The 27,664-nt window shown below is 43.3% G+C and overlaps 1 protein-coding gene across 13 annotated transcripts in view; it reads left to right on the forward strand.

Annotated features, from left to right (window-relative positions):
- The first annotated feature begins 5,806 nt into the window (after positions 1-5,806).
- LOC133506457 (uncharacterized) overlaps positions 5,807-27,664 on the forward strand; it is a 33,546-nt gene continuing 11,688 nt past the window's right edge. For 2 of the 13 annotated variants that reach the window (XR_009796498.1, XR_009796497.1), the window contains exons 1-2: positions 19,545-20,464; positions 20,534-20,686. Coding sequence is in view for 7 of the 13 variants with exons in the window: in XM_061830622.1 (XP_061686606.1) it covers positions 6,630-7,229; positions 7,304-7,405; positions 16,223-17,410 (1,890 nt within the window). In the remaining 6 variants the exon portion in view is untranslated. The other 11 variants (XR_009796500.1, XM_061830619.1, XM_061830616.1 and 8 more) reach the window with 10 other exon arrangements.

The following is a 27,664-nucleotide window of genomic DNA, read 5'->3' on the forward strand; positions in this document are numbered from 1 at the left end:
GCAAAGTAAAACAAAATGCCATTTTGTATTATATTATTACTATTGTATTATTGCTGAATTAATGGTTCGAGCTAAACATTGGGTGTGTTATGAGAAAGAAGTAACCTGGAAACAAAAAATAACTGTAAAACAGAGCAAAATGAAACAAATTGATGACATGAAATAAGGTAAGATGCCCTTCCTTTGTCCAATAATGGGGAAATTTTTATCGTTTTTTTATAATTTCAACGACAACAGTGGAAGGAGGAAATGAAACCTACTGTACCATGTCTATCCAAGCTCATTAACATACCATATATTCACTTGTACATCTCCCATTTGAGAATATTTGTGTTCAGGTGAAGGTGAATGAGTTTCAGAAGAGCTCGGGGGTGGGGGGCAGAATGGTATTGGCTTTGACCGTAGGTAAAAAACATACTGTGACACATTCATGGGTACATGGGTATAATGCGGGTCCACAGTTCCATGGCCAGGATGAAAAGCACACCACACTTCAACTTCTTGACAGACCCTCATCTCCAGAATCCCTCAGTAGACCTTCCCAGGGATGCTGAAGAGTGTGATTCCCCTATAGTTGCAACTCAGCCTTCGATTCTCCTCTTAAAAAAGGGGACCACCACCCCAGTCTGCCAATCCACAGGCACTGTCCCTGATTTCCACACAATGTTGCAGAGGCATGTCAATCAGTACAACCCCACAACATCCAGAGCCTTTATGAACTCATGGCGGATCTCATCCGCCCCTGGAACCCAGCCAGCAAGGAGCTTTTTAACCACTTCTGTGACCTCATCCCCAGAGATTGAAGAACCCACCTCAGGGTCCACAGACTCTGCTTCCTCATGGTAAGGCATATCAGTGGAATTGAGGAGGACTTCCAAGTATTCGGTCCACTGAGTCACAACATACCAAGTCAAGGTCAGCACCGCGTTGTCCCCACTATACAAAGTGTTGCCACTGTACTGATTCTCCCTCCTGAGACACCAGGTGGGGGACCTATATTTCCTCAAAGCCACCCTTGAAGGCCTCACCGAAGCCCTCTCAAGCTCAATTATTTTGCCCCCATGACCACCAAAGCTGTGTTCTGCTTGGTCAACCGGTACCCTGCCTCCGGTGTCCCACAGGCCTTTTTTAGCTTGATGGCATCCCTCCTCCCGAAACACACAGCCAGGAAAACCAAGGAGTGGCTCCATAAGAAGCATATCAAGGTTCTAGCGTGGTCGAGCCAGTCTTCAGGCCTAAACCCAATAGAAAATCTTTGGAGGGAGCTGAAACTCAGTGACAGCCCAGAAACCTGTCTGATCTAGAGGGGATCTGTGTGGAGGAGTGGGCCAAAATCCCTCCTGCAGTGTGTGCAAACCTGGTGAACAACTACAGGAAACGTTTGACCTCTGTAATTGCAAACAAAGGCTACTGTACAAAATATTGACTGGTTTTCTCAGGTGTTCAAATACTTATTTGCAGCTGTATCACACAAATCGTTAAAAAATCATACATTGTGATTTTTTGGATTTTTCTTTTTACATTATCTCTCTCACAGTGGACATGCACCTACGATGAAAATTTCAGACGCCTCCTTTTTAAGTGCGAGAATTCTCAATATAGCTGGGTGTTCAAATACTTATTTTCTTCACTGTACATGTCCTGTACTATTCTATTTCTCCACCACACCAGACTTCCGCATGCAGTACCACAATTTTTCTTTTGGTACTCTGTCATAGGCTTTCTCTGGGTCTACAAAAACACAATGTAGCTCCTTCTGACCTTCTCTGTACTTTTCCACGAGCATCCTCAAGGCAAACAATGCATCTGTGGTACTCTTTCTAGGCAGGAAACCATACTGTTGCTCGCAGATACGTACTTCTGTTCTGAGTCTAGCCTCGACTACTCTTATCCATAACTTCATTGTGTGCCTCATCATCTTTATTCCTCTGTAGTGTCCACAACTCTGAACATCGCCTTTCTTCTTGAAAATGGGGACTCCCACACTTTTCCTCCATTCTTCTGGCATCTTCTGTCCCGCTAGTATTCTATTAAATAAGGTGGTCAAAAACTCCACAGCCACCTCTCCAAATTGCTTCCATACCTCCACTGGTATGTCATCAGGACCAACTGTCTTCCATTTTTCATTCTGTTCAGTGCCTTTGCAACTCCCCTCTTACTAATCATTGCCACTTCCTGGTCATTCATGCTTGCCTCTTCAAGCCTACCTTCTCTCCCATTTTCTTCTTTCATTAACTTCTCAAACTACTTTTTCTATCTACTTAGCACACTCCTGGCACCAGTCAACATATTTCCATCGCTATCCTTAATCACCTTTACTTGCTGCACATCCTTCCCATCTCGATCCCTCTGTCTGGCCAACCTGTAGAGATTCTTTTTCCCCTCTTTCGTATCCAACCTGGTGTACATGTCGTCATATGCCTCTTGTTTAGCCTTTGCCACCTCTACTTTTGCCCTATGTCGCATCTCAATGTATTCCTTCCACCTCTCCTCTGTCCTCTCCATGTCCCACTTCTTCTTCGCTAATCTCTTTCCTTGGATGACTTCCTGTATTTTGGGGTTCCACCACCAAGTCTCCCTCTCCCCTTTCCTACCAGAAGGCACACCAAGTACTCTCCTGCCTGTTTCTTTGATCATCCTGGCTGAAGTAGTCCAGTCTTCCGGGAGCTTCTCCTGTCCACCGAGAACCTGTCCCACCTCTTTTTGAAACGCCACTGAATATTCTTCCATTCTCAGCTTCCACCACATGCTTCTCTGCTCTACCTTTATCTTCTTAATCTTCCTACCCGCTACCAGAGTCATCCTACACACCACCATCCTATGCTGTCGATCTACATTCTCCCCCACCACTACCTTACAATCAGTAACCTCCTTAAGATTACATCGTCTGCACAAAATATAATCTACCTGTATGCTTCTACCTCCGCTCTTGTAGGTCACTTTATGTTCCTGTCTCTTCTGGAAATAAGTGTTCAACACTGCCAATTCCATCCTTTTTGCGAAGTCCACCACCATCTGACCCTCTAAGTTCCTTTGCTGAATGTTGTTCTTACCCACCACTTCTTCATTGCTCCTGTTTCCTTTCCTAACATGTCCATTGAAATCTGCACCAATCACAGCTCTCGCTCTCTCTCTCTCTCTCTCTCGCTCTCTCTCTCTCCTCTCTCTCTCTCTCTCTCTCCCCTCTCTCTCTCTCTGTGATGCTCAGGACTACATCGTCTAGTTCCTTCTAGAATTTCTCTTTCAAGTCGAGGTCACATCCTACCTGTGGGGCATAGCCGCTATTCACATTAGGCACAATACCCTCAATTTCAAATTTCAACCTCGTCACTCGATCTGATAGTCTTTTCACCTCCAAGACATTCTTAGCCAGCTCTTCCTTTAAAATACCCCTTACTCCATTTCTCTTGTCATCTACTCCATGGTAATATATTTTAAACGCTGCTCCCAAGCTTCTAGCCTTACTCCCTTTACACTTGCTCTCTTGAATGCAAATTACATCAACCTTTCTCCTTATCATCATGCCAACTAACTCCTGAGCTTTTCCTGTCATAGTCCCAACATTCAAAGTCCCTACACACAGTTGCAGGGTCTGTGCATGCCTCTTATTCTTCTGCTGACTAAGCCGATTTCCGCCTCATTTTTGTCTTTTACCTACATTACCTGAATTTCTACCTACGCCTTGCAGATTAACAGTGCCGGGGGTGGGCGTAGTTAGCCCGGGCCACGACCTATCAGTTATAGAATTCGTTTGATGAACGCTGACAGATGAGGTTAGACTGGAATCCCCTTGGACCATAATGATCGCAGATGATATCGTGATATGCAGTGAAAGCAGGGAGCAGGTGGAGGAACAATTAGAAAGATGGAGGCATGCATTGGAAAGGAGAGGAATGAAGATTAACTGAAGTAAAACAGAACATACTGTATGTCCGTGAATGAGAGGGGAGGAGGGGGAAGAATGAGGCCCCAGGGAGAAGAGATAGTGAGGGTGGATGACTTCAAATACTTTGGGTCAACAATCCAGAGCAATGGTGGGTGTGGTAAAGAAGTGAAGAAACTGGTCCAAGCAGGTTGGAATCGCTGATGGAAGTTGTGTGGTATGTTATGTGATAGAAGAGTCTCTGCTAGGATGAAGGGCAAAGTTTAGAAAACAGTGGTGAGGCCGGCCATGATGTACGGATTACAGACGGTGGCACTGAAGAAACAACAGGAAGCTGAACTGGAGGTGGCAGAAATGAAGATGTTGAGGTTCTCGCTCGGAGTGACCAGGTTGGATAGGATTAGAAATGAGCTCATTCGAGGGACGGCCAAAGCTGGATGTTTTGGAGACAACATTTGAAAGAGCAGACTTCAATGGTTTGGACATGTTCAGAGGCGAGAGAGTGAGTATATTGGTAGAAGGGTCCTGAGGATGGAGCTGGCAGGCAAAAGAGCGAGAGAAGACCAAAGAGAAGGTTGATGGATGTTATGAGGGAAGACATGAGGGTAGTTGGGGTTAGAGAGGAAGATGAGGAAGAAAAGGCTAAGATGGCAAAAGATGACACGCTGGGGTGACCCCTAACGGGACAAGCCAAAAGGAAAAGAAGAATAAGAAGTTCATTTAAAAAAAGTGTTCTGATGGGAATGTAAATTCTGTGATCTGAATCTTTTCATGAGCCATGTGACTTGAATGGATGACACGTCTGGTCAAAGGGTCTTATCAGGGTCTCAGTGTTTTTGTTCAAACATTAAAAAATTGAGAGGGAACATTGGTTTGAAGGTAGAGGCCAAATCCCTCTCAAAAAGATTAGTCCCCGAGCCTCAGCTCTGTGTGGAAGTGAGTCTGACTATACCTAGTCCGGATTTCTCAACCTCGCACACCAGCTCAGGCTTCTTTCCTTGTCAGAGAGGTGAAATTCACTCTCCTGAGAGCCAGCTTCTGCAGCCGGTTATTGGACCGACACGGTCCTCTTCTTCGGCCACCAGCCAGCTCACGAAGCAACCAACCCCTAAAGGTGGTGAGCTCATGAGATGTTAATCAAACTCTAGCATACAATTCCATAAATGTTGCAATATCAAACATCTAAATGTTGAGCATCGCCAGGGCAAATACGAAACAGTACACAGGAAAGACAAAAAAAAGTTAATCCTAGTCATAGCTCTAATCAGAAAATAAAACGTTATAGACAATCAAGGCTCGTTTGGTTTTAAGAAGTTTCAGCGTTTCCCTAAAGTTAACTTAATTCTGACAAACTAAAGACAATAGTTGACATTTCAGTGATCTACACCCTTGCATATATATTTTTTCCAGAATAATCAGGGGGTTCATCTCATCATTTCAATCACTTTTTTATCTTTTGTCATTTGTCCATTTTTCATCCCCAAGTTCGGGTTATTGGTTGTCCATTTGAGATCTATACTGTTGGAATGCTTCCCACTATATTTTGTGCAAAAAAAAATTAAATATCTATGTCAGAATTATAAAACGTGTTATTTTGCTTAATTGCTTTAAGAAATTACCACGGATATAAAGGATAAAACTATAAAATATTTAAGGTTTTCAAGTGCCTCTTCGTGATATGTGTAGAGTGAGATTTTTAATTTGAACCTCAATTTTAATTTATGCGGGACAATCTTTTGATAGACTTCCATCCATCCATTTTCTCAGCCGCTCATCTTCACGAAAGTCGCGGGAGTGCTTACCTTTCCCAGCAATCAACCGGGAGGAGGCGGGGCACGCCCTGAACTAGTAGCCAGCCAATCACAGTGCACATGGAGACAAACAGCCGCTCTCACAATCACACCTTGGCGCAATTTTGAGTATCCATTTAATGCATGTTTTGGGGATGTAGGGGTTTAAACTTGAGTGCCCGGAGAAAACCCACGCAGGCACGGGGAGAACATGAGAACTCAACCCAGCCCCGGGACCTCAGAAGTGTGATGGTAACGCTTTCCAGCTGAGTCACCCTGCCACCCTTTTGATAGACTTCTTTTTTTAAAAAGAACAAGTTTACGACTCGAAAATTAAATGTTACGACAACACTCCATCCAGTAGGCGGCGACAGAGGCAGAATGTTCACAGACTTGTGCTTCCTTCTCTGGGCGAATGTTCGACGGAGCGTCGCTGATACCAACATAACCTTGAAATTTGTATGCAAATCCTTTGTTTGTCCGGTTGTACAGTGACACAGAAATATTCGGCTGCAGTTAGAATCCAAACGTTCTTGGACGAAAAGGTAACTATTTTGCAATCCCAGTTAATGTGTGAAATGCTAAAACGTCTATTGATAGCTAACGCTAGTCAATCCGGTCTCTCAATTAAATTTAAATACTGTATTTACCGTTTAAGATGATTTACTGACCGACTACCTGCGATTATAAAAGCAGAACTGTGTCTTTAATTCATATTACTTGCTGAGTTTTGGCCCGACCAATCCAAATCAAAATCTTTCCAACATATCGTCAATTGACTATGTACTTCACGTCCCATTAGATGGTTAAATTCTTTCATGTAAACACATCAACAGTGAACGGTGTAGAAAGAAGGGCATTTGTTTCTTCTTTAAAACTACACTTTTAATGCCAGTTAACGCTTCTTTCCCTGTAGGTTTTGCTATTGCATCACATGCTACAGTTGTCGCGTGAAGATGCATTCAGAATGGCCTGAGCGTGGCCAAAAGCGGCACCATGGTGACAGAGACCGAAGATGGAGGGATGATTACAATGATAGATGGGGAAATACGGATGACCACCATAGAGATGTACAGTGGGTTTCCTATAATCAGCATGATGATTTTGGGCCTGGTAGAGCAGAAAGAAACAACAGAGGTACAGACTACAGTGACTCACCTCAAAAGTTGTACTCTAAAGACTCCCTGGACCGAGACAGAGATGGGGAAAGGCGGAGCCCAGTGAGGAGACGCTTGTCTTCCCTGGACAGTAACGATAAAAAGAGACAAAGGTTCACAGATGACAGCTGCAATGACTACTATTATAGATATGAGCTTCATGGCAAGAAATACTGGCAGTCACAAGACAGTTATTCAAAGGATTTTAGACATGCCTTGCCTCAGGAAGTAGATTTTAATTGTAGGAGTATGGAAGATTCCAGAAGCCGACAAAAACATGAAGAGTACCACAAGTCCAACGAGTCTAGCCACAGACAACTATCTACATATAACAAAGATGATCATGAAAGAAACCACAGTTTTTCACTTAAGAAACTTCCACAAGATGACGCGACAAAGGTAACATATTCAGATTCAGAGAGAATCTTTTTTTCATATGTAATGATGTAATCTTATTTGTGTCACATGAATAGAGATACGTCAAATCCAGAGAAAGGAAGAATAGCTCTCCTACAGATTATGTGGATCATTGCCAAAATCGAGCAAAGAATTATTTGGATGGATCTCAGAGATTGGTAGGTTAATCCCACACAAGGCAAGTTTTACGACAATGTGAAACAAGTATTTTGTCAAACTGCAATTTAAATCCCACACATGGCGTGCAATGAAGTGCTGCAGCAATTGCCCAATTTAATATCCATTTTCCAGGCCGCTAATTCTCACAAGGAGTGCCTCCGGAGTGCTTGAGTCTATCCCAGCCAACATTTGGCGAAAGGCAGACTACACACTGAACTGATCGCCAGTCAGTTGCAGGACACATAGCAACACCACCACGGAATGGAAATTGGTCCCACTCTGCCTGCACCAAAGTCAGGCGTGTGTAGCACAACATCATCATTGATCTCGATTTAATATGTATGGAGAGCAGCTCTACTGCACCGCACAAACCAAGATGCAGGTTATTAATGTTCGGCGGAAATTGAGAATCTCGCACCTATTTTTTACTTTCGTATTCTGAATTACCATCGTAACTACAAGTTTCGTAACCTGAATTTTTCGTTACGAGAGACGTTCGTAAGTAGAGGTACCACTGTATTATGCTCCACTGGGAGGGTAGCATGACAGAAAGTAGTTACACACTCAGCATATTGGGATCCCAAGACACTTGAATATTAGTTCAAAGTCATCCTACATCATTCTTAAAATTAAGTGGATTACAGATTAATATATTTTAGAGAAAAAAAAATGCACCTGAGTTGCGTGTGTACATTACAAGCAGCAAAGACACTCTGAAACTTGAATGAACAACCCAGGCTAAATGTAGCTGGTCCCTGACAAAGGTTTTATCACTTCAACCAGTCACTCACATTTGACAAGCACGTTCGCGCCCGCGCGCCTCTGTGGTTACAAATCTGCACAGTCGAGACCGAAAAATCATGTGCGTAAAATTTTGTTCTGAGTAGGAAAATATTAAGACGTCACTTATTTTGTGGAGTCTTGACATTACAAACAAGCCTGCTACAAAACAATCGGAATTCACCCGGAAATAGGAAATGCAAGTTAACCGAACTGAGCATGTACAGAAGTTAGTCCAAAAGCACATGTTCAGAGCTGCTTCACGTACTGCCAGCGCGTTTAAGGCGAAGGTCATCAACATAATGACCCATGTCAAAGGAAATTCTGCTACACCAGGGTTCTTATTGCGTCGATCGGGAGGCAGTGTGACCGTCCCCCCAAAAAAATGATAGCCCATCAACCACCTCGTCGCTTGTTTCAGGCGTTGCCAATACTTCAAGCGCATGCACATAAAGGCGTGTTGTAGCAAACCGGCCTCCTATTTACAGCAGTCCCGCAATGCGTGCCCCCCCACAACAATACATCACAATTGCCGACAGGAATGTTTGTTACAATGTATCGCTCGCTTGTTGCCACTAACGCCTATTATGTTGAACTAAACTTTCAGCATTTTCAAAACATTGTGGGTATAGACTGTTCATGTTTATTCCTTGACAGGCCAGTGCATTTAACTTTTCTCAAGATAGTTTGTCAGATCAAGAATTTTTATTGATGAAAATTTTTAAATACTGTATTATATCATGTTCTACTAATATCAGTTTAAATTGGAAATGATCATTTCAAAGTTTGAAATTTTTTTTCTATTTTAGTTATGTATTTTTTATTTTTAATTTAGTTATATTTATCCAGTAAGTTATTTTAAGGTCTTGAGATTCCATCCCTAATCACACCCGCAACTTTATCTGCAAGCATGACTGACCACGCCGTACATTTTTCAAATGTGAGTGACAGTTTCAACACATTCTTGACACCAATTACTCAAGGTGGGAGTAAGCCTTGCATGCTAAAGTCACAAGTATCTTAAGTCTGAACGAAGTTTCAAACTGATCACAAGTTACTATCGAAAATAACAATTGTGTAGTATTTTTAATGGTTCCAAACCAGTCTGGGTTTTGTCTATTACTAAGTATTTGTTTTTGGCCTGTGTGACATCCGTCTTGTATCTGAAAACTGTAAGGGATGCCATCAAACTGAAGGAGTCCTATTGGGCCTTTTTCACCTATGGGGGGGGATTCACACAGCTGATGGGCACCTGGCGTCTAAGCGGAATTCGGCTTTTGTGGTTGCTGAAACAAAAACTTGGGCATTGGGGAAATTTGGTGATGTCATGAAGAAAGACTTTGGGCCATCTTTGAGGAAATGATGGTCCACTATCTGGCAAAAGCAACAGACTACCCGGGGAAGCAGTTGTTATTGTTGTAGCCAGCCAGTCGCATTGATCAAATGACTTCTAGTTCCAGGAAGGCAGCCACTTCCTCCGGGCGTTTCCACAGGTTCATTACGCTGACTGTAGTGGGAGCTGCTGCACAGTTGAAGATGTGCTGTGTATCGTGAGGGCCCTGTCTGCATTTCGGTCAGAGGTTGACGATAGTATTGTTGATTTGAGCCATATAGTCATTGACTATGCGGCTTCGTCCTTGGGAGGGGGGAGCTGGCACAGTTCGGATCTTGTGCCTCGCAGAAGATCAGTTTCAGTTTTGTCCACCTCGGGGATTGGGTAGCCACCAAGGATGATGACCGGTTTGCAGCCAGCCACCACATCTTCAACCGCCGTTCCATGAAGCCTACGTAGTTAGGCTTGTTCGTCGAACACAGTGTCGGTGGGGATGACTTTGTCGATGTTTTGATGGTATTATGGACGTCATGGCGAAGTAGGCACGATTGAGGTGATTCGTTTGACACCTGATGGCATGAGTGTGCGGGTAGTTAGCAGCGTAGTGGATACTGTCGGACGATTAATTCATTGTGTTGCTTCACCGGTAGGATTTTGGTCTCACGATACAGGTGGTCCTCATTAGCCATGGCCAGGCAGCCGGTGGTGACTCAGAGGGGCAAGTTCTGCCGAGTCCAGAGCTTCTTCCAGTGCGATGGCTTGAATGAGGGAGACCACACTGGAGCGCCGTAGTTAAGGACGGACCTTCTGATGGCTTTGTAAGTCATGGTGAGCGTCTCTGGACTCTGGCCCCAGTTTGAGCGGGAGATGGCTTTGAGTGCGTTGGTTCGTTGGTTGACACGTTTGGCTGTGTACTCGGCGTGAGGACTGAAAGTGAGCATGGAGTCCAGTACAGCGCCCAAGATTTTTGGGTGGTTGACAGGTGGGATCGGCAGGTTATTGATTTTGATTGGTAGGGTTGTCCGAAATTTGTCAGAGAATGTAGTGAACAGAGTGGCCGTACTTTTTTCGACTAACAGAGTTCACATTCGACCATGAATTGATGTATGGTGTCGAGGTAGTTGTTCATCAGCTCAGACGGCAGTGATGTTGGTGTCGGGCGCGTAGATCGAGACGTCGTTGGCATACGACGTGAAAGCGACATCGGCGGGCGGCGTTGGGATTTTTGACAAATATAGATTGAACAGGAGTGGGGATAGAACACCACCCTGAGGCACGCCCATTTGTATCCGCCGGGAGCGTGGGCGACAGTTACTGAACTCCATGAGTAGGTATGATGACAACCATCGCTTGATATGGTTTGGTAGCGTGATGCCGAGAAGTTCATTGGTGAGTTGGCCGATATTGACGACGTCGAACGCCTTGGATAGGTCAAGGGCCACCAGCACCGTTCTTTTGCACGGTTTCTTGCAGTTGAAGCTGTTGATGGTAGCCGACGTTATTTGATGGAGCGCAGTGACGGTGCTGCACTTTCCTGAATCTGTGTTGATGATCGTCCAATGATACGTGTTCCACCAAAGTATGCAGGAGGAGGGATTCCAGTAGTTTTGCTACCTGGGATAGTAACGTGATCGGGTGGTATGACGTGCCTCGGTCTAGTGGCCTGCCAGGTTTCGGTAGAGCCACTGTTCGCCCTCTTTTCCAAATGGCTGGGATCAAATTCGACCAAATTGATAGATTGCCTGCGCTTACCTTGCTGACATGTACAATTGGCCCTAGGTGTTTGAGCTCCATGTTTGATATTTGGTCGGGGCTGAGCGCTTTGGAGGCCTTGAGATTCCGTATAGCGGTGCCAACCTGTTCGGATGTGAACGACGGTTCGGCGGAGAACGGGAGGTTCTTTGCAAGACGTTTTGTGTTGTAGTCGGCTGGGATGGGCAGGCTGCTTGACGAACTATTTGGCTAGTTTGTTGGCACACTTGGTGTTATTGTGGCACGCTGAGCCGTGGAAAAATATCGCCTTGTTTTTAGGGTGGCTTAGAGGCGCTGCTGAGACTTTTAATGACTCGCCATAGGCGCTTGCCGCCGGTTTTCAGGTCGCACTTGGACACTGTGTTGAGGCACTTGGGTTCTCGATGTTGTTTGACCAGTTTGGCGATTTCACAACTCATTTCAGGCAGCTGTGGGTTGGTGGGATTGGTTCGCCTCAGCTCCTCACTTTCGTTGGCGAGGAAGGCGGGCGGCCGACATTGGAAAGGCAAGCCTGATGTTTTTGATCCTGGCACGGGGCATGTAATGCTTCGATGCAGTGTTGGTGATGGCTCGGAAATTTCTTTCGGCCTCTGTGACAGAGGTGGGAGGTGGTAGCTTCTCTACCACATCTTCCATGTAGGTGGTAAGGTCGGCCAACCTGGCCTTTTTGAAGTTGATGAACATGCGTCCTTCCGCGGGCCATTTGACATATTCACGGTCCTTGGTGAACAGGATGGTTAGGTGATCGGATCCAAGAGCGGCCATCATGCTCCATTAGGTAGACCCAAGGAGGGAGGGACTGGCGAGGGTGACATCGGGCGAGCTCTGGCACGTGGCAGTTATGCGGGTTGCGTACGGCTTGTTTAGGATCCCGAAGTCCATTTGTTAGATTGACCCGAGCACGGATTCACTGCGGGCGTCGTTATCGATGATCGAGTGCCTTACATCGCTATGGGCATTTAGATCACCCATGACCAGCATGGCGTCCCCGACCAGGAGTGGGCTGATGTTTGGAACGTATCCAGGTGGACACGAGGAGGAGGAGGGAGGAATGTATGTGTCGATCAGGTAGATGTTTTCGCGTCTGATGCGCACGGCGATCCCAAGTGTCTCGAGATACAGATCGTTGCCCGGGGTGTCCAGAACTCGTATTGGATCGACTTATGAATGACAAAAAACAAAGCTGCCTCCGCCATCTTGTGGGCGATCACGATGTTTGATGGTGAAATCGTTGCATCGAGCCAGTTTCGATCGGTCCGATAGCTTCGTTTCCTGCAGGGCGATGATGAAGACGTCGTGTTTTTGAGCGGCATGAACGATGACGTTGAGTTTGGTGGAGGTGCAGTTAAGTTGGATCATCCATAGCAAGGCAGGGGTCCGATTTAGTTGCACCAATGTGGCGGCGGCCGGTGGATTGGCGCAGCATAGACCTTGGAAATTGTCTGAGGAGACCTTGGTGGATTTTAAGTTCGAGCATTTGAGGTGTAGCCATTCGTCGCAGGAAATGCACTGGACGGAGGTGTTGGCGCAGGTGACAGGGCGGCAGCACACCGGGCAGGTCTAGGGTCTCTGAGGCGGGCTCTCCTATCTCTGGGGTTGAGGTCACCGAGGTAGTGAAATAGTCCCTCAGTGGGAAGGTCCCCGGGATGGATGAGATCCGTCCGGTGTTCATAAAGTGTCTAGATGTTGGCCATCGCATGAACTTTGGAGTCAGTTCTTCTGGATTGGCAAACTGGGGTGGTGGTCTCCCTTTATATGAAGGGGGACTGGAGGATGTTCCAACTACAGGGGGATCACACTCCTCAGGAGGGTCCGTCAAGAAGTTGAATCTCAGGTACAGGTGGAGCTGTGTGGTTTTCGTCCTGGCCGTGGATCTGTAGACCAGCTCTACACCCTCCGTTGGGGTCTTCGAGGGTGCATGGGAGTTTGCCCATCAGGTCTGCATGTTTCGTGGACTTGAAGAAGGCATTCAACCATGTCCCTCGGGGAATCCTGTGGTGGGTAGTTTGGGAGTATGGGGTACCTAACTCCATATGGGCTGTTTGGTCCCCATATGACTGTGGTCTCAAACTGGTGGAAATGGCCCGCAAGATAATGTTTTGTGGTCCCCACCTTAATATGAAAGTTAGTGCGGCCCTCGAGTTTTCCATGAATGGCACTTTTACAGTGTTCTGTGCAAAGCCAACCAATCATGGTGGGGTACATAGCTCTCGGGCACGTACAAGCAGAGAAATATATTTTTCTGAGTGAAGGATTACACCAGCGTTGCAATGTAATGTTTTACTAGTGGTTTTGTACAGAACTTGTTGACACAAGCATCTTCATCTTTTTTCATTCATTCATTTTCTGAGCCGCTTATCCTCACCAGGGTCGCAGTGGTGCTGGAGCCAATCCCAGGTATAATCGGGCAAGAGGTGGGGTACACTCTAAACTGGTTGCCAGCCAATCACTGGGCACATAGAGACAGAAAACAGTCACACTCACAATCACACTGAAGGCCAAATTAGAGTCCCTAATTAATGCTTGTTTTTGGGGATGTGGGATGAAACCGGAATGCCCGGAGAAAACCCACGCAGGCACAGAGCGAACATGCAAACTCCACACACGTGGGGCTGGGATTTGGATCCTGGACTTCAGAACTGTGAGGCCTAACCAGTTGCACCACTGTCCTGCCTCGTAGTTTATCTTCATGTTTAACTTTAAAAAAAAAAAAAAAAAAGATATTTGAGAAGATTGAATTTTCTTTGAAATTGGCCGCGAGTGCATGTGCCTTGACACTGCGGCCCAGCCTTACCGGATGCTGTCTCCAGAGGCCCTGAGGTAAATCGAGTTTGAGATCCCTGCTATACGACTAGTTTCAGAGTTTGGTAAGCATTTCTGGCAGTAAATCAGACTTGTTTCTGGTGAGGGATGAACTCTGCCAAGGCTGCCTTTTCTCACAATTCTGTTTATAACTTTTTTTGGACAGAATTTCTGGGCACAGCCGGGGTATGGAGGAGGTCCGGTTTGGTGGCCTCAATATTGTTTTTGCATATGACGTGGTCCTGATGGCTTCATTAAGCCTTGCGCTTCAACTCTCACTAGAGCATTTTGCAGCTGAGTGTGAAGTGTTTGGGATGCAAATCAGCACTTCCAAATCTGAAACCATGGTCCTCAGTCATAAAAGTGTGCTGTACCCTTACCAGGTCAGAGATGAGATCCTTTCCCAAATGAAAGCGTTGAAGTATGTTGGGGTCTTGTTCAGGAGTGAGGGAAGACTAGAACGGGAGATCGACAGGCAGTGTGGCGCAGCGTCTGCAGTGATGTGGACTTTATATTGATACTTTGTGGAAAAGAAGGAGCTAAGCCGAGATCGAAGCTCTAAATTTAATTTTCTGATTCAGATGCCTCCCGGGCACCTCTATGGTGAGGTGTTCCAAGCACATCCCACCAGGAGCAGAGTCGGGGGATGAACCAGGACAGACTGGAGAGACTTGTCTTCCAGCTGGTCTGGAAACTCCTCAGAAGAGTTGGATGAAGTGGCTAGGGAGAGCGAAGTTTAGATGTCCCTGGTAAAGTTACTGGAACACTGACTGGGGAAAAAAAAAAGGGATGGATAATTTTTTTTTTTTTCCATGTCATTGAACATTAAAGTTCAAGATTTTTCTTATCCGACCCAGGCCTCTTTCATTGTGTATGTATAAATCGGGTATGTATTCAATAGGAGTGCAGTCCGGACGGTTACGTTTTTCTTTTTTCTTTATCGCCTCCAAGAACCTTCAGTGTCCAAAGCCAAATATTTTCAGATATAAATGTAGTCATAAGTCATATGGTTCACATCAGTTTTGTCCTTTGTTGGTTTGGCAAAGTAAGTCCTCACCTCCTCAAAGGCAGATGGGATTGGCTCCAGCATTCCTGCAACCCTTGTTAGGATAAGTGGCTCAAAAATGGATGGATGTATTAAAATTAAGCAACTAAAGTCTGATGTGAAGAAAATATGAATAGCCAAGCAGGAAGGAGTTTCGCTATGTTTTGGTCCTATTACCAAATTCGGCAACCAAAGAATTAGAAACTGGTATAAAGCGCTGCCTTTCACGACTGCAACAATAATACACACACACACATCTGTCACATTTGAAGTATGTATGGGTGTGGTCAGTCATACCCGCAGATATAAAGTTACGGGTTTGATTAGCGATTGAATCTCAAGACCTTAAAATAACTTAGTTATACCAGAGTATGTAGTTATTACCTAATACCATAATCATAATTTGACACTGCACAGACTGAAACAGACATTTTTAAACAGGTCAATAGACATTCAATTTCAAAACTAAATATTCATATAATCAAATAGTTTTATTTCATCATGATTCATTGCTATAATATCTCGTAATTTATAGTGCTATCTATTGTCAATCTATCGATGAAAGCGAGCAGTAAATTATATCTTCGTAAAGTATGTAGAGGGGAAAAATTTTCAACTTCAAGATAACGTGGTACCACAGCGCAAAATGACCATATTTAGATATGGAGAGACTAGTCTAACATTAGAACTCAGATCAAGTCAAAGTAAATCACAATCTCATATATATTATAATTAGATAGTGAAACATTACCTGTGTTATATCCCAGAATTTTTTTAAATGTAACTCAGGGGTGCCTAGGGAGCATGTTCGCGCCCATCAAATGTGAGTGACTGGTGTGTGTGTGTGTGTGTGTGTGTGTGTGTGTGTGTGTGTGTGTGTGTGTGTGAGTGAGTGTGAACTACATGCTCTGAAAATAGCAATTTTTGAAAAGTACAAATATTCAGTTTCAGTAATTATCATTGTTGCTCTGCATTGTTAGACCCCCATATTAGGTTGTGTGTGTGTACCAAATTAAGTGTGTAATGAATGTATTCTGTATGTGTAAACAAGTTGGTGTGAAAATACCATAAACAACCAGTTTGCATCTGTGCATCTCCCATCAGTCTTTTGAGCATGTGTCCGAGCCCAATCAGGAGGTACCGCAGAAGAAGGCAGCAAATGGTTTCCAAAGGTTCCTTGATGTACTGAATAAAGGTGTGGATGTGGACATACTCAACCAGATTGTGATCCAGACCAGTCCAGATAGTGCACAATCTGAAGCATCTTTTCGCAATGTGCTTGACCGTGCCTCTTTTCCAAAAAGGCAGGTAGGGCAGCTAAATGTGAGTGAATGGAATGAAGAGAATTTTGGAGAGGACTGCAACAGGCTCCCTTTTCAACAGCAATGTCTTGGGTCCTTCGACCCAAAGAGAACCGCTCAGTATGATGACATGTCACTGCAAAGGAGTGATGGAGGAGAAGGCTGCATGGGGTCCATGTTACTTCCTCTGGTGGAGAAAAAAACACTGACTCCTGAAGATGAGCACAAGCACCACCAAATGCAGGAAGTGTTGCAGGCCATTGGGGTGGACTTGGGATTTGAAGAAGTTGGTCAAATGTCCCACCGGATTAATGAGCGATTATATGGAAAGAAAGAACACGATTGGAGCCACCAGAGTACAGGAAGCGGGGAAAGGATCACAAGAGCAGCCTACTCTCCAGGACGCTGCAGCAGGTCATCCTCCTCCTCGTCACACAGATCCAAACCTGTATATAATGACAGCTCTGTTCTCAGAAACTCATACAATGCTCAGAGTGATTTAAAAGTGGATCAAGTCCAGGTCCCTTATACGCTCAACAACAGTAGCTCTTTACCAGGCAATCAGAAATGTGAAATCCATGAAACCATTCCTCCAAATACCACCATCACAACATTAATACCCAGTATGCTCACAACGCCAGGGAATTACCCCCCAGTGCTTTATCCACCTCTGTTCCCTAATGTTTCCAATATTAGGCCCAGACTTCTCATTCCTCCCTTACCCTCTTTGTTTCGTCAGTCTCCTATGTTCTCTTTACCGGGTCAGCCTCCCCTCCCGCCTTTTCCTTGCCCATCACCATTCAATATTCTTCCATCTGTACTTGCTCAGACGAGCCACCTCCTCCCCCAATCCATGAATAACATCACAACACCGTTGCTGAACCTGCCAAATGTACCAACTCCACTTCATAGTGTAGATTATTCAGCAAAGTCTAAGATGATTTCAAGGCCACGTTGTTTACGGGCCATTGATACGAAAAAACACAAGTAATGCTGACTTAGGATTTCAAATCTGTTATTTCTGTGTGCACATGCACAAAATTGTACCCAATGTTAATCAATAAAAAAAAAATAGACACAACGGAGAATGGAATTAGAGTTGCCTAAAAATGTAATGAATTGTGATTTTGGATTTTAACTGAATTTGCAAGCACCATGTATTTTTTTTTTTAATTTGACATTTTATTTTGATGTAAGTGTACAAAAAATGCTTGTAAATATTGTATCTATTGTAATACACATGTTGTCTAAGTAAAGTGATGTGGTCATTCGCATTTTCTTTCTTGCAATGAAAATCCGACAAATACTTAATTTTATTTCAATTTTCTATCAAGCTCAAATAGGGTGAAAGGCTTTTTTTTTTAACTGCAAACTTTGCAAGGTACACTACTCCATAATATGTTGAAGGGGGTAAAATCAGTAATCCAGTAAATGGTCTTTTATTTATAGAGCAAAGTTTAGAAACACTGGACTAAGTTTTTAGGGGGAGGTGGGATGTTTTGGGCTCTTGCGGCCTCCAGGTGGGTGGATTTGCCGTCCCTCGGTGTGGATGGTGGTGTCTGTCCACCAGGCCGCTCTCGGGTGTGTTCCTGAGCCTAACCCCGCCTCTTGGGTGTGTGGGGCAGGGTCTTCAGCCCCTGCGGTGATCACTTCGCAGGTCACTTCTGAATTGTGCGGTGTGAGGTGGTGTCAATGCATGGTGTGGGGCAACTCATTGCAATAAATAACTCGGAACTATGCAAACGTCCTGAGTATCCTCCAACTTGCACACTTTCTATCTAAATTATAAATATTATAATTTACATAGCCGCCCCCACCACCACCACACATCAGCTTTAGACCTAGGTCCACTAATCCTTGTCCTGTCCTCTATTCTCTCGTCCTTCCTACACAGGGTGTAGCAGTGTTGCACCATAGACGCTCAAATCTGTCATTGTATGAGGCATGTAATGGATTTTCCTTATTTCTTACATTTGGTGTCCTGTATTGTCTTCTATTATACATTTCTTCTTAGTTCTTTTTTTCTGTCACTCCCCTTTTAAAATTTTGACTTTTTTAAAAAAAATAAAAATCCATACGAATACAGAGAACTATAGTAGTATCTGAACAATTTGGTACAGTAAAACTGTTCTGGCATCGAGCAGAATAAGCATCATCATCTGTTCTGCTTGACCATCTGAACAGGATGAGGTGGGGGTGGGTGGAAATGAAATGTTCCAGTCTGTGGTACTATAGTGTAGTATGGAGTAAAAGCAAAGAGTTGAGTTTGTAGCTTGGTTACACTCTTACTGCATAGTAAACCCATGAGGGGCCATAAGGATGTATTTTACAACGTACTACTTCTGTGTTCAAGATGGATCAATTTACACTTGTGGGTGTGAATCAGATTAGCCCACACAATGTTAGACATTGTCCCAAAAGTGAAATATAGTTTGAAGGAGGCAAATTGTGAAACTTAAAATGATGAGCAGCAATTGTTTTGTACTCAATCAACGGAGGAGCACACAGTAGATGAAATAAATAGTGGGTACTATGTGTTTCACATTATACATTTATGACTTTATTTGTTGTACTTTCTTTGTATGTATGAATTACTTGGGTTGTTCCCAATAACTGGTGAAAATTTCATGTCCAAAACACCCTTGAAACTATATTTGTAAGAAAAATAGTGACATGTGGAATATTTATTTCAGCTACTGTATGTCATTGTCACTGACATAAACGACAGCTATTATGGCATAAAACTACTTTGGATATGTGACAATCATTGATTTTACCAGATTGTGCTTTTTCAAAAAAACCAACCAACATTTGTCTGTTTAGTTTTGATTTATTTTGTTTAACCATCAATACTGTGTTCGTTTCATTTTCAACAATTTGATGGCCCAATCGTTCCACAAAGATTCAGATTCGAGTGCCAACCCCCACGGAATAACCCCCTTGGTCGGCTTCCCATGTCGCCTACATCCAAGACTGCCCCTGTGAACACAACTTCAGGGTTAAAGATGTTGCACTGAACTCTACGCAGGTAATTGTATTAATAAGAGCGGCGTGCCTTTTCTTTTTTTCAAAATTTTTTGCTGGACATATTCAATTTACAAAGTATTTGTGATTGCTCGCCCTGGATTTTAATTTATTGCGTTCTGGCAGTTCTTCCACACAATAGGGGGCACTACTGGCTGAAAACGCTCCTTAAAAATCGAAGAAGTCTCCCTATTTGTCGTCGAACATACTTCATTCGATACAATCATTAACGGGTTTTGTTAGATAAGTCAAGATTTAATTTTTAGACTGCAAAAAAAAAAAAATCGTTCTGTAATGTGAAGCGACAAAATGATTATGTAAATAGATGGATAGTTATTCGGCACTATGCAATGTCATAAGTACACTCAGTGTTTGGCTGTTTTATCTGTTAGCACGGCACCGCAAAGAACCATGAATTATATTGTTCTCTTGGTGTAAAGTTTGATGGTCTACCACTCGTACCGTGGCGCTTCCAAATTGGATTGTAATCCGTTGGCGAAAAAGTTCGGACGAAGTTTGTTGGTGGGGCTTGTCCGCGAAGGCATTTCAGGTATTTTCGAAGGTAACCTTTGCAGTGGTATTAAATGAACACTGCAATGCCAAAGGACGTTTTCATTCTTTCCTTCAACTCTCTTCAAATCTCATGACGCTCCCCTTCGATGAGGTAGGGTGGTTTTTGATGAAGAATGGATCCGGTTGACTGGGAAGTCGCTTCTCCCATTTCTGCATAGTTTACCCGAGCGACATGGATGACATGGGAGTGAATGTACTTTGTAACATTTACCGTCGTGCTGACGTTGTAGAGACTGACGGGGAACCTCTGGAAGCTGAAGCAGAGCTGAACAGAAAAAGGAATGTTCTTCAAGCGATGAAGGAACGAATTTTAGACAAGAAACCGCCCATCTTTATAAAAACTATTGAAATGATCAAGAATACACCAACTCCAGACTCTAAAGGTGCAACTCTAAGAGAGAGGGTGACAAGAATTTTGCAGCAGCATCCTCACAGCTTCCGGTCAAAGGTGAGAAAGTTTGTTCCATCAGAGGTTACTCCTTAGTTTGTTTTTGGCTATTTTTTCTTTCAATTTTAGGGTGAAACTAACTGGTCACCTACTCAGAGGAACTACTCAACAAGTAATAGCAATGAACTGCCAGAAGAACATCATCCTTTGAAGCTTAGAGTCAAAGCTGTAATGAGGCACAGAATCTATGACACCCGTGGTGGATTTACATCAAACAGTCAGGTTAGTACACTAGTCATACAAATCACTTTTATCACAAAAGTGCATATGCAATGCATATTTCAAACGATTCAGTTTATGGATTAGAGAACATAAGATGAATGGTGTTGTGGCATGCTCGCTTGACAGTAGTTTAATAGTTTTGAGTAAAAAAAAAAAAAGTCCACAGTTTTTAATTTATTCAACACAATGTCTTGGAATTATATCGCTGTAATCTGCTTCTGCTTACAGATGTGACACACAATTGTTCCTCACTGCCTCGTGTGCACCATCACATAACTAACATACACTCTAATACAGTGGTCGACAAGCGTTTGGCTATGGGGCCACATTGACTTCTAAAATTAGTGAGCACAAGATATGGTACATAAACTGCATTTGTTAACAGTAGATATCAAACATAAATCGAAAAAAAGCATTAAAGTATTAATGTGATTTTTAGTGAGACTCTGTTTGCTTGCATTTCATCCACAAACATTTTCCCCTTGTGTCTTCATATTCAGGTTGTTCATGTGTGTCTGTATGTCCACAGTAAAAGCTCATTCAAAAAGATAATCCTTGTCATTCAGATCTGGAAAATTGTCAGTATTCACAAGTAGCTCCAAAATTGAAATAATCTCCTGTTTGAGGTCCTATACACATTAACATACTTTTCCCAAACTTAACCATCCGACAGTTAAATGGTTAAAGCTCAAGTGTCGTCAAACGAATGATTCTTGGTATATTAGTAATGAAAAACCCACAGCCAATATGGTCCCATGTTTTTTCACTACAAAACATGATTTTGACGAATACAGCTTTTTGTAACTCCCGCCATGAAAATCCTCACAGGAATTTGTTGTCGACAAGAAGCAGGAAGTGACGTGAAGGACAGTGGCGCCCCCTCGTGGACTCGTTTGTTTCCATTAGTTTTACCTCCGCGAAGGTAGCTCGTTCCTTCGTGATAGCCAAAATGCCGGCTCATTGCATTGCTGGACATTGCTTGAACACTCGGGAGAATGGAATTACCCTTCATAAATTTGAAAGAGACCCTGTTCGTTGTGAAAAATGGATTGCATGGGTGCAAAGGACGAGAGCTTTGTGGGTTCCGAATGACAGGTAGGTGTGTATACAGCTACTAAAAAAAAAATAATACTTTGGGGCGGTCCACGTAATCGTTCTCTCTCATAACGTAGCAAAAGATCCGCGTATGAAATGTTGATGTGCGCATACAGCTACTAAAAAAATAGTAGTTTGGGGCGGACCACGTAATCGGTCTCTCTCGTAACGTAACAAAAGATCCGCGTATGAAATGTGTCGATGTGCGCGTCGCCCAGCCAGCAATGTCTAACTCAGCCTGCAACATAGCTCGGCTCCACCCCCTCCTTATATAGCACGGCGCACCGAAACTCAGCCACACCGGCTGAGGCGCTGCGTTCGGCGGTCACATCTTCCGCGAAGGCTGCGCGTCGGGCTTTGCGACGGGGGCTGCTCTGAAGAACCCATCCGAGAATGTGTTACTCAGTCGCATGCGTGCCGAAAGGGCTCCGGCTCGACTGTGACTAAAGCCGCACTGCTCGGCTCTGTCATAAGCCACACCAGCCGGCTGCGATGAGCCCCGATGGCTCATCTCCGCCACGGGAGTGGATTGGACGGGAGGTAGTTTGGCCGTGATCGGATATCATCTGAATATGGCTCGAAACAGTGTAATATTGCCCCGGTAACTTCACTTGGTTGTGTGGTGTTGTCCTTTTCGAAAAGAGCTTCGGTGTCAGAAGGAGCGTCGGAAAAATGCGAATATCTCTATTGTTCGGCTTCCATAGTAGCAAGCACTGCGCCTTTTCAAGGGCGGAAGTGACGATGACGTCAAGGACCGATGACGCGACTAATATGGCAACCACTTGGATGTCAAGGGACACTCAATTGCACAACTTTGTGCATGGATGACGCGCTCTCCGCTCACTTTTTTTTTCGTGTAGACATTGAAGTGAATACTGTTATAGGTATTTTTCATTACAATATCTATTTTAGAATGTTTATAGGGACGTCACCTGCTGCGTGATAGGCTAATTAAAAAAAAAATTGTACTGCTTCTTAGGACATAAAATACTTGCTCTCTCTACCATGTACTCTTTAAGAAACTCAACTCCCCTTTGGAGAAAGGCTAGCTGGATTTTGCTTGTTTAAATGTCAATAAAAAAATTGTCTTCGTGGATGCTTCTTGGATCGAAGTTGCCCAAATAAAGCTGTTTTGCTGAGTCTGCAAGCCAGCTACCAACCTGTCAGCGGTAGCTGTACGTTCTTGTGTTGAAAGGTTGCTGGCATAATTAGCATGTTTGATGGAAAGGTGACAGCTAATGTATTCTTTTAAAACCACGGTTTCTTGGCAAATAAGAGATACAGCCTTGGACCGGACTTCAGCCAAAATTTATTTAGGTGTCGAATCTTTCTTAAAGGGGAAGTCCACTCATTGAAAATAACAATTTATCAGATACGTCATGTCATTGGCACTGTAACTTTAAAATAAAGATTTTCATCAGATACCATTTAAGGTTGTTTATATCAACAGTTTTGAATGTTCTCAGTTGCTGACATTTTGGCGAGTCACATGACCTACGTGCGCGGATACGACATGTCATGTGCTCAACCTGAGGCTCGGTTACGTTCCTACACAGTTATGGCCAGCGCTGATTTCTTCGATTTATCCTCATCTGGCAAAGAAATAGAAGTATCAATAGATCGGGAAGACGGAGGAATACGTCCATACAGATTTGAACCTGTAGCTGTCAATAATGTTGAATATTCGGATGGTTCTTCGGACAGGAATGACGCAGAGTCTGACTACTTGGAGGCCTACGCGCGGGACGTAAGTGCGTAAACAAAGGCCCCTGGAGCTCCAGCCATGAGCGAGCGAGCTCCTGTAGCCGGCTGCAAGCGAGTATTTAAAAAAAAAAAAAAAAAACGGAGAGCAAAATCTGCAAATATGTAAGGCCGCTAACGGTCCACCACGAATGGCCAAGGGGTCACTGTATACACACGCTGTCAGGAAGAAAGGAGAGATGTTTTTGAAAAACTGAATGATAAATGATAGCTGCATTATTTGACATTTTGACATTATACTTGTATTGAAATGTCATGTGATACAATCACGTGTCGAAAACAACATCCATCCAGTGGTGTCAGGTTCAATCAGCGTGACAATTAGTTAAAACTGTTTACAATGAGGAGACACTCATTACCAGTTCGCTTGCATGCCAGGAGAACGGAAGAGAATTACCCCCCACAATTCTCCACCACAGTCTGGAGCAGTTCTCCCCGGCCCCTTAATTTTATTTGGATTCACAATTACAACATCCCCAGAAAGGGGAAAGTGGAATCATTGTTTTGATTGAATATTGTGCGTCAGACAAGTAATGGAAATAGCATTCGTAAGCATTTTAGAATTGGTAAGTATGGCAGAAGTCGTCTTGAAGTTGTCCTCCAGGTGCCCTCCATTGAACAGGCCCTGTCTGGTCTTCTGCAGCTAGCTGCTTCCTCTTTCTGGTGAAACCTGTTTCCAGCTGAAATGCTAAATAAGCTCTATATTTTGATTTGTCCAGCAAAACATTTTATTATTGCAAAGCAAATGTATAAGAACTGACTTTCACAATTGTTCATTGTTTTCATTGATGCCTTTCTGAAGGCATTGCTGTAAGTTGACTTGCATTCACTCCAACATTGCTCTGTTGATTTGGTCTGTGGTCTTTGGTCTTGTTTGATCCATGTTACTGTGACCTCCAGAGCATTACATAGAAATAACTTCTTTGTGGCTGAATTTTCGTGAAGACACGTACCTATCTGGTTACAGCCGGATAGGGCAGCAACCCACACAGCTAGAGCATCAATTGTTGCCCTCTTTTCGGTGACTACCACGTTTCCAGTTTTGCAGATGCTTTTTTTGGTCCCCTCAGTCCCCTAATTCCTCCATATGTGAATTATTTTGTGGGGAGATTTGAAGCTACGTCTGCATGCACAATGGTCCTTACACTGGACAAGTTGAAGGAAACTATACAGATGGAAGTCACCCTAATTGACAGAGCGATCTTGTAGAGACTGGAAGCCAACTTCCATCAACTCCTTCAAAAATGCAAAAATAAAATTTGACACCACAATGAGTGTTTTCCACACTTGTCATATCCCTTTTCAATACAAACACATTATCAATAAAATTTGCTTGCAGGCGCCATTCATTATTAGATAATTTTTTCAAAAACATCTGTCCTTTCTGCACCACCCTGTATCAAGATATAAACGCAATCCCAACTAGATCATGTAAGTATTTCTGAATTGGTTGACCGGTACTTTTCCAAAGATAAAAAGGTATAAAAATAAGTACAATCATTTCCAAATGAAATTTAGTGAACATTTATTGTGCTGGCCTCAAAAGTCCAAATCAAAACTCAGCACTCCATTATGCTAACATTGGTTGTATTACAAATATTAAGTATCCATATTTAAATACAGTACTTTTTACCATATAGGCCAATCCTCTTGGCAGATGTATACAATAATGTACACACGTGGAGGAAATTGTTAATAAACTGCATGTTACAAGCCTCAAACGTTCTGAGAGAATGTCTTGTGAAGAGACTAGACAAAACAAATTTTTTTGGCAAGGTATATTAGCTCTATGTTCACAGACTCAAAAATGAAGCTTCCCCAGAGAAGAACACTGGCCCTGCTTTAAAACATGGAGGAGGCCCTTATATGTTTTGGCACAGAGTGTCGAGTCTTCAGGGGTAAAATGAAATCAGATGATGAAATGTCAAGACGATCCAGCTATTCTAGCAAAAAATGTACTATTCCCGTGTCGGAAAGCTTGCTCTTCATCAGAGGTCATTGGTTTTTGTTAGGTTTACAGAATAATACCCCAATACACAGTTTGAAGACACCCAATAATGACATAATAAACATTGTATCGCAGATTCTTTTGGGGGGTGTTATTACAGTAGTCTGTTTTTTGTGCTTCATTCCTCTTACTCGCTCTAAATATATTGTTTGAATAGGTTTGTATTGTTTTAAAAGTGTTTAAAAACAAGTTTGAAGTGCTGTAAATGCCATAAAAACATGTCTAGGGTGTATTTAAAGGTCTGACACGTAAAGCATGATTTTTAGTGTTTTTAATTTAAAAAAAAAAAAAAAAAAGTCTGCCGGAATGGAGCCATCTGTTTTTTCCCCACACGTATATGGATGGTCGTACATGGATTTTTGCATCTCCCGTCATGAAAATCCTCTCGAGGCATTCGTTCCGGAGAAGAAGCAGGAAGTGACACTTTTTACAGTCGCCCACACTGGCAGGTTCATGAGTTTATGCCAGTTTTACCGGCGGGAAAGTACTGTTTTTTTCCTGAATGTTAGCCAAAATGCAGTCTTGTTGTATTGCTGGATATTGCTTGAACACTCGGGAGGATGGACTCACTTTTCACACGTTTCCAAAAGTCCCGGTTCGTCATGAAAAATGGGTTGCACAGGTGCAAAGGATGAGAGCTTTGTGGTAGGTGTGTATAGAGCTATTGAAAAAATAATAGAACGTAACAAAAGATCTACGTCATAATAACTTAAAGTACGTAAGTCCGGGGTGGTAAATTCATCGCCGCCGCGGAGGTAGATCGGGCGAGGAGGTAGTTTGGCCGTGTGCAGGAGGAGAAAGTAGCCCCCCCCCCCCCAATCAGTTACTTCGCCTGACATGGGTCCTCCTGAGTACGCTACATACGGTCATACATACTGTCGGGGAGTCTGCTGTCAGTTAGAAATTATCCGCATATCATCTAAATATGGCTCAAAACGAGAGGGTAATATTGCCCCGGTCAATTCATCAATTGTGAGATGTTATCTTCGAAGAAAGCTTCCGTGTCAGAAGGGGTGTCGGAAAAATCTGAAAGCCTCTGTTTGTCTCCCATAGCAGTTGGCACAGTGTCTTCTCAATGGCGACTGTCCCAGTTTGACGTCTGTAAATGACGTTGCAGGCAATATGGCCGCCACTGGGATGTCGAATGAGACTTCCGCAACTTTGCGCATGAATAACACTCCGCTCATTTTTTTTCGTATAGACAAAGTGAAATAAATGTAATTTTCATAAGATTTATTTTAAAATGTATAAAGGGATGTCTGTAGACATTTAAAGAGTGTATTTTGAAATTGTACATTTTCATTTTTCTGTAACCAAACCCCAACATTTTGAAGTAGCCTAGTAGCCCTGATCTACTCGGGATACAGAAAGTATTCCGACCCCCTTAAATTTTTCACTATAATATTCTACCTATTTGCTAAAGTTTTTTCCCCTCTCAATAGACACACCGCACCCCCATATTGACAGAAAAAAATTAATTGAAATTTTTGTAATTTATTAAAAAAAAAAACAAATATAACACAGTCATGGGTATCCAGACCCTTTGCTCAGTATTTAGAGTCGTTTACACTGATTAGATCGCCCTGATCTGATAAGTGGTCTTATATCTGGTCAACACAAATGCAACTTTATACACTCGTTACGTGGCAAGAGTGGATCACATTGACCGTATTGTCAGGAGAAAATGGGCAAAAAAATGTGTGTTGGTGGGAACTAGTCCTCAGGACTGGAAAGGATGTTCATGTAAGTCATGCTTGAGGTCCATTGGCATGAAAAAGTATTTACCCCCCCCTTTTTTTTTCTTTATATCCATCACACACAAGTTTTCAAATCACTCAGCGACAACCCAATGAATTATAAAATGCATTTTTCAAATGACAATTCTGTTTATTAAAGGGCTACTGTCATGAAATGGATGATTTTTAGTATGTTAAGGAAAAAATGTCAGCCAATATGTGCCCGTGTGTTTTTTCACCACGAAACATGATTTTGACGTATACAGCTTTTTGTAACTCCCGCCATGAAAATCTTCTCGAGGGATTTGTTTTCAAGAAGAAGCAGGAAGTGACGTAAAGGACAACGGCGCCCCCAAGTGGACTCCTTTGTTTCCATTA

This window comes from Syngnathoides biaculeatus, chromosome 9, assembly GCF_019802595.1.
Source record: "Syngnathoides biaculeatus isolate LvHL_M chromosome 9, ASM1980259v1, whole genome shotgun sequence".
NCBI classification, from domain to species: Eukaryota; Metazoa; Chordata; class Actinopteri; order Syngnathiformes; family Syngnathidae; genus Syngnathoides; species Syngnathoides biaculeatus.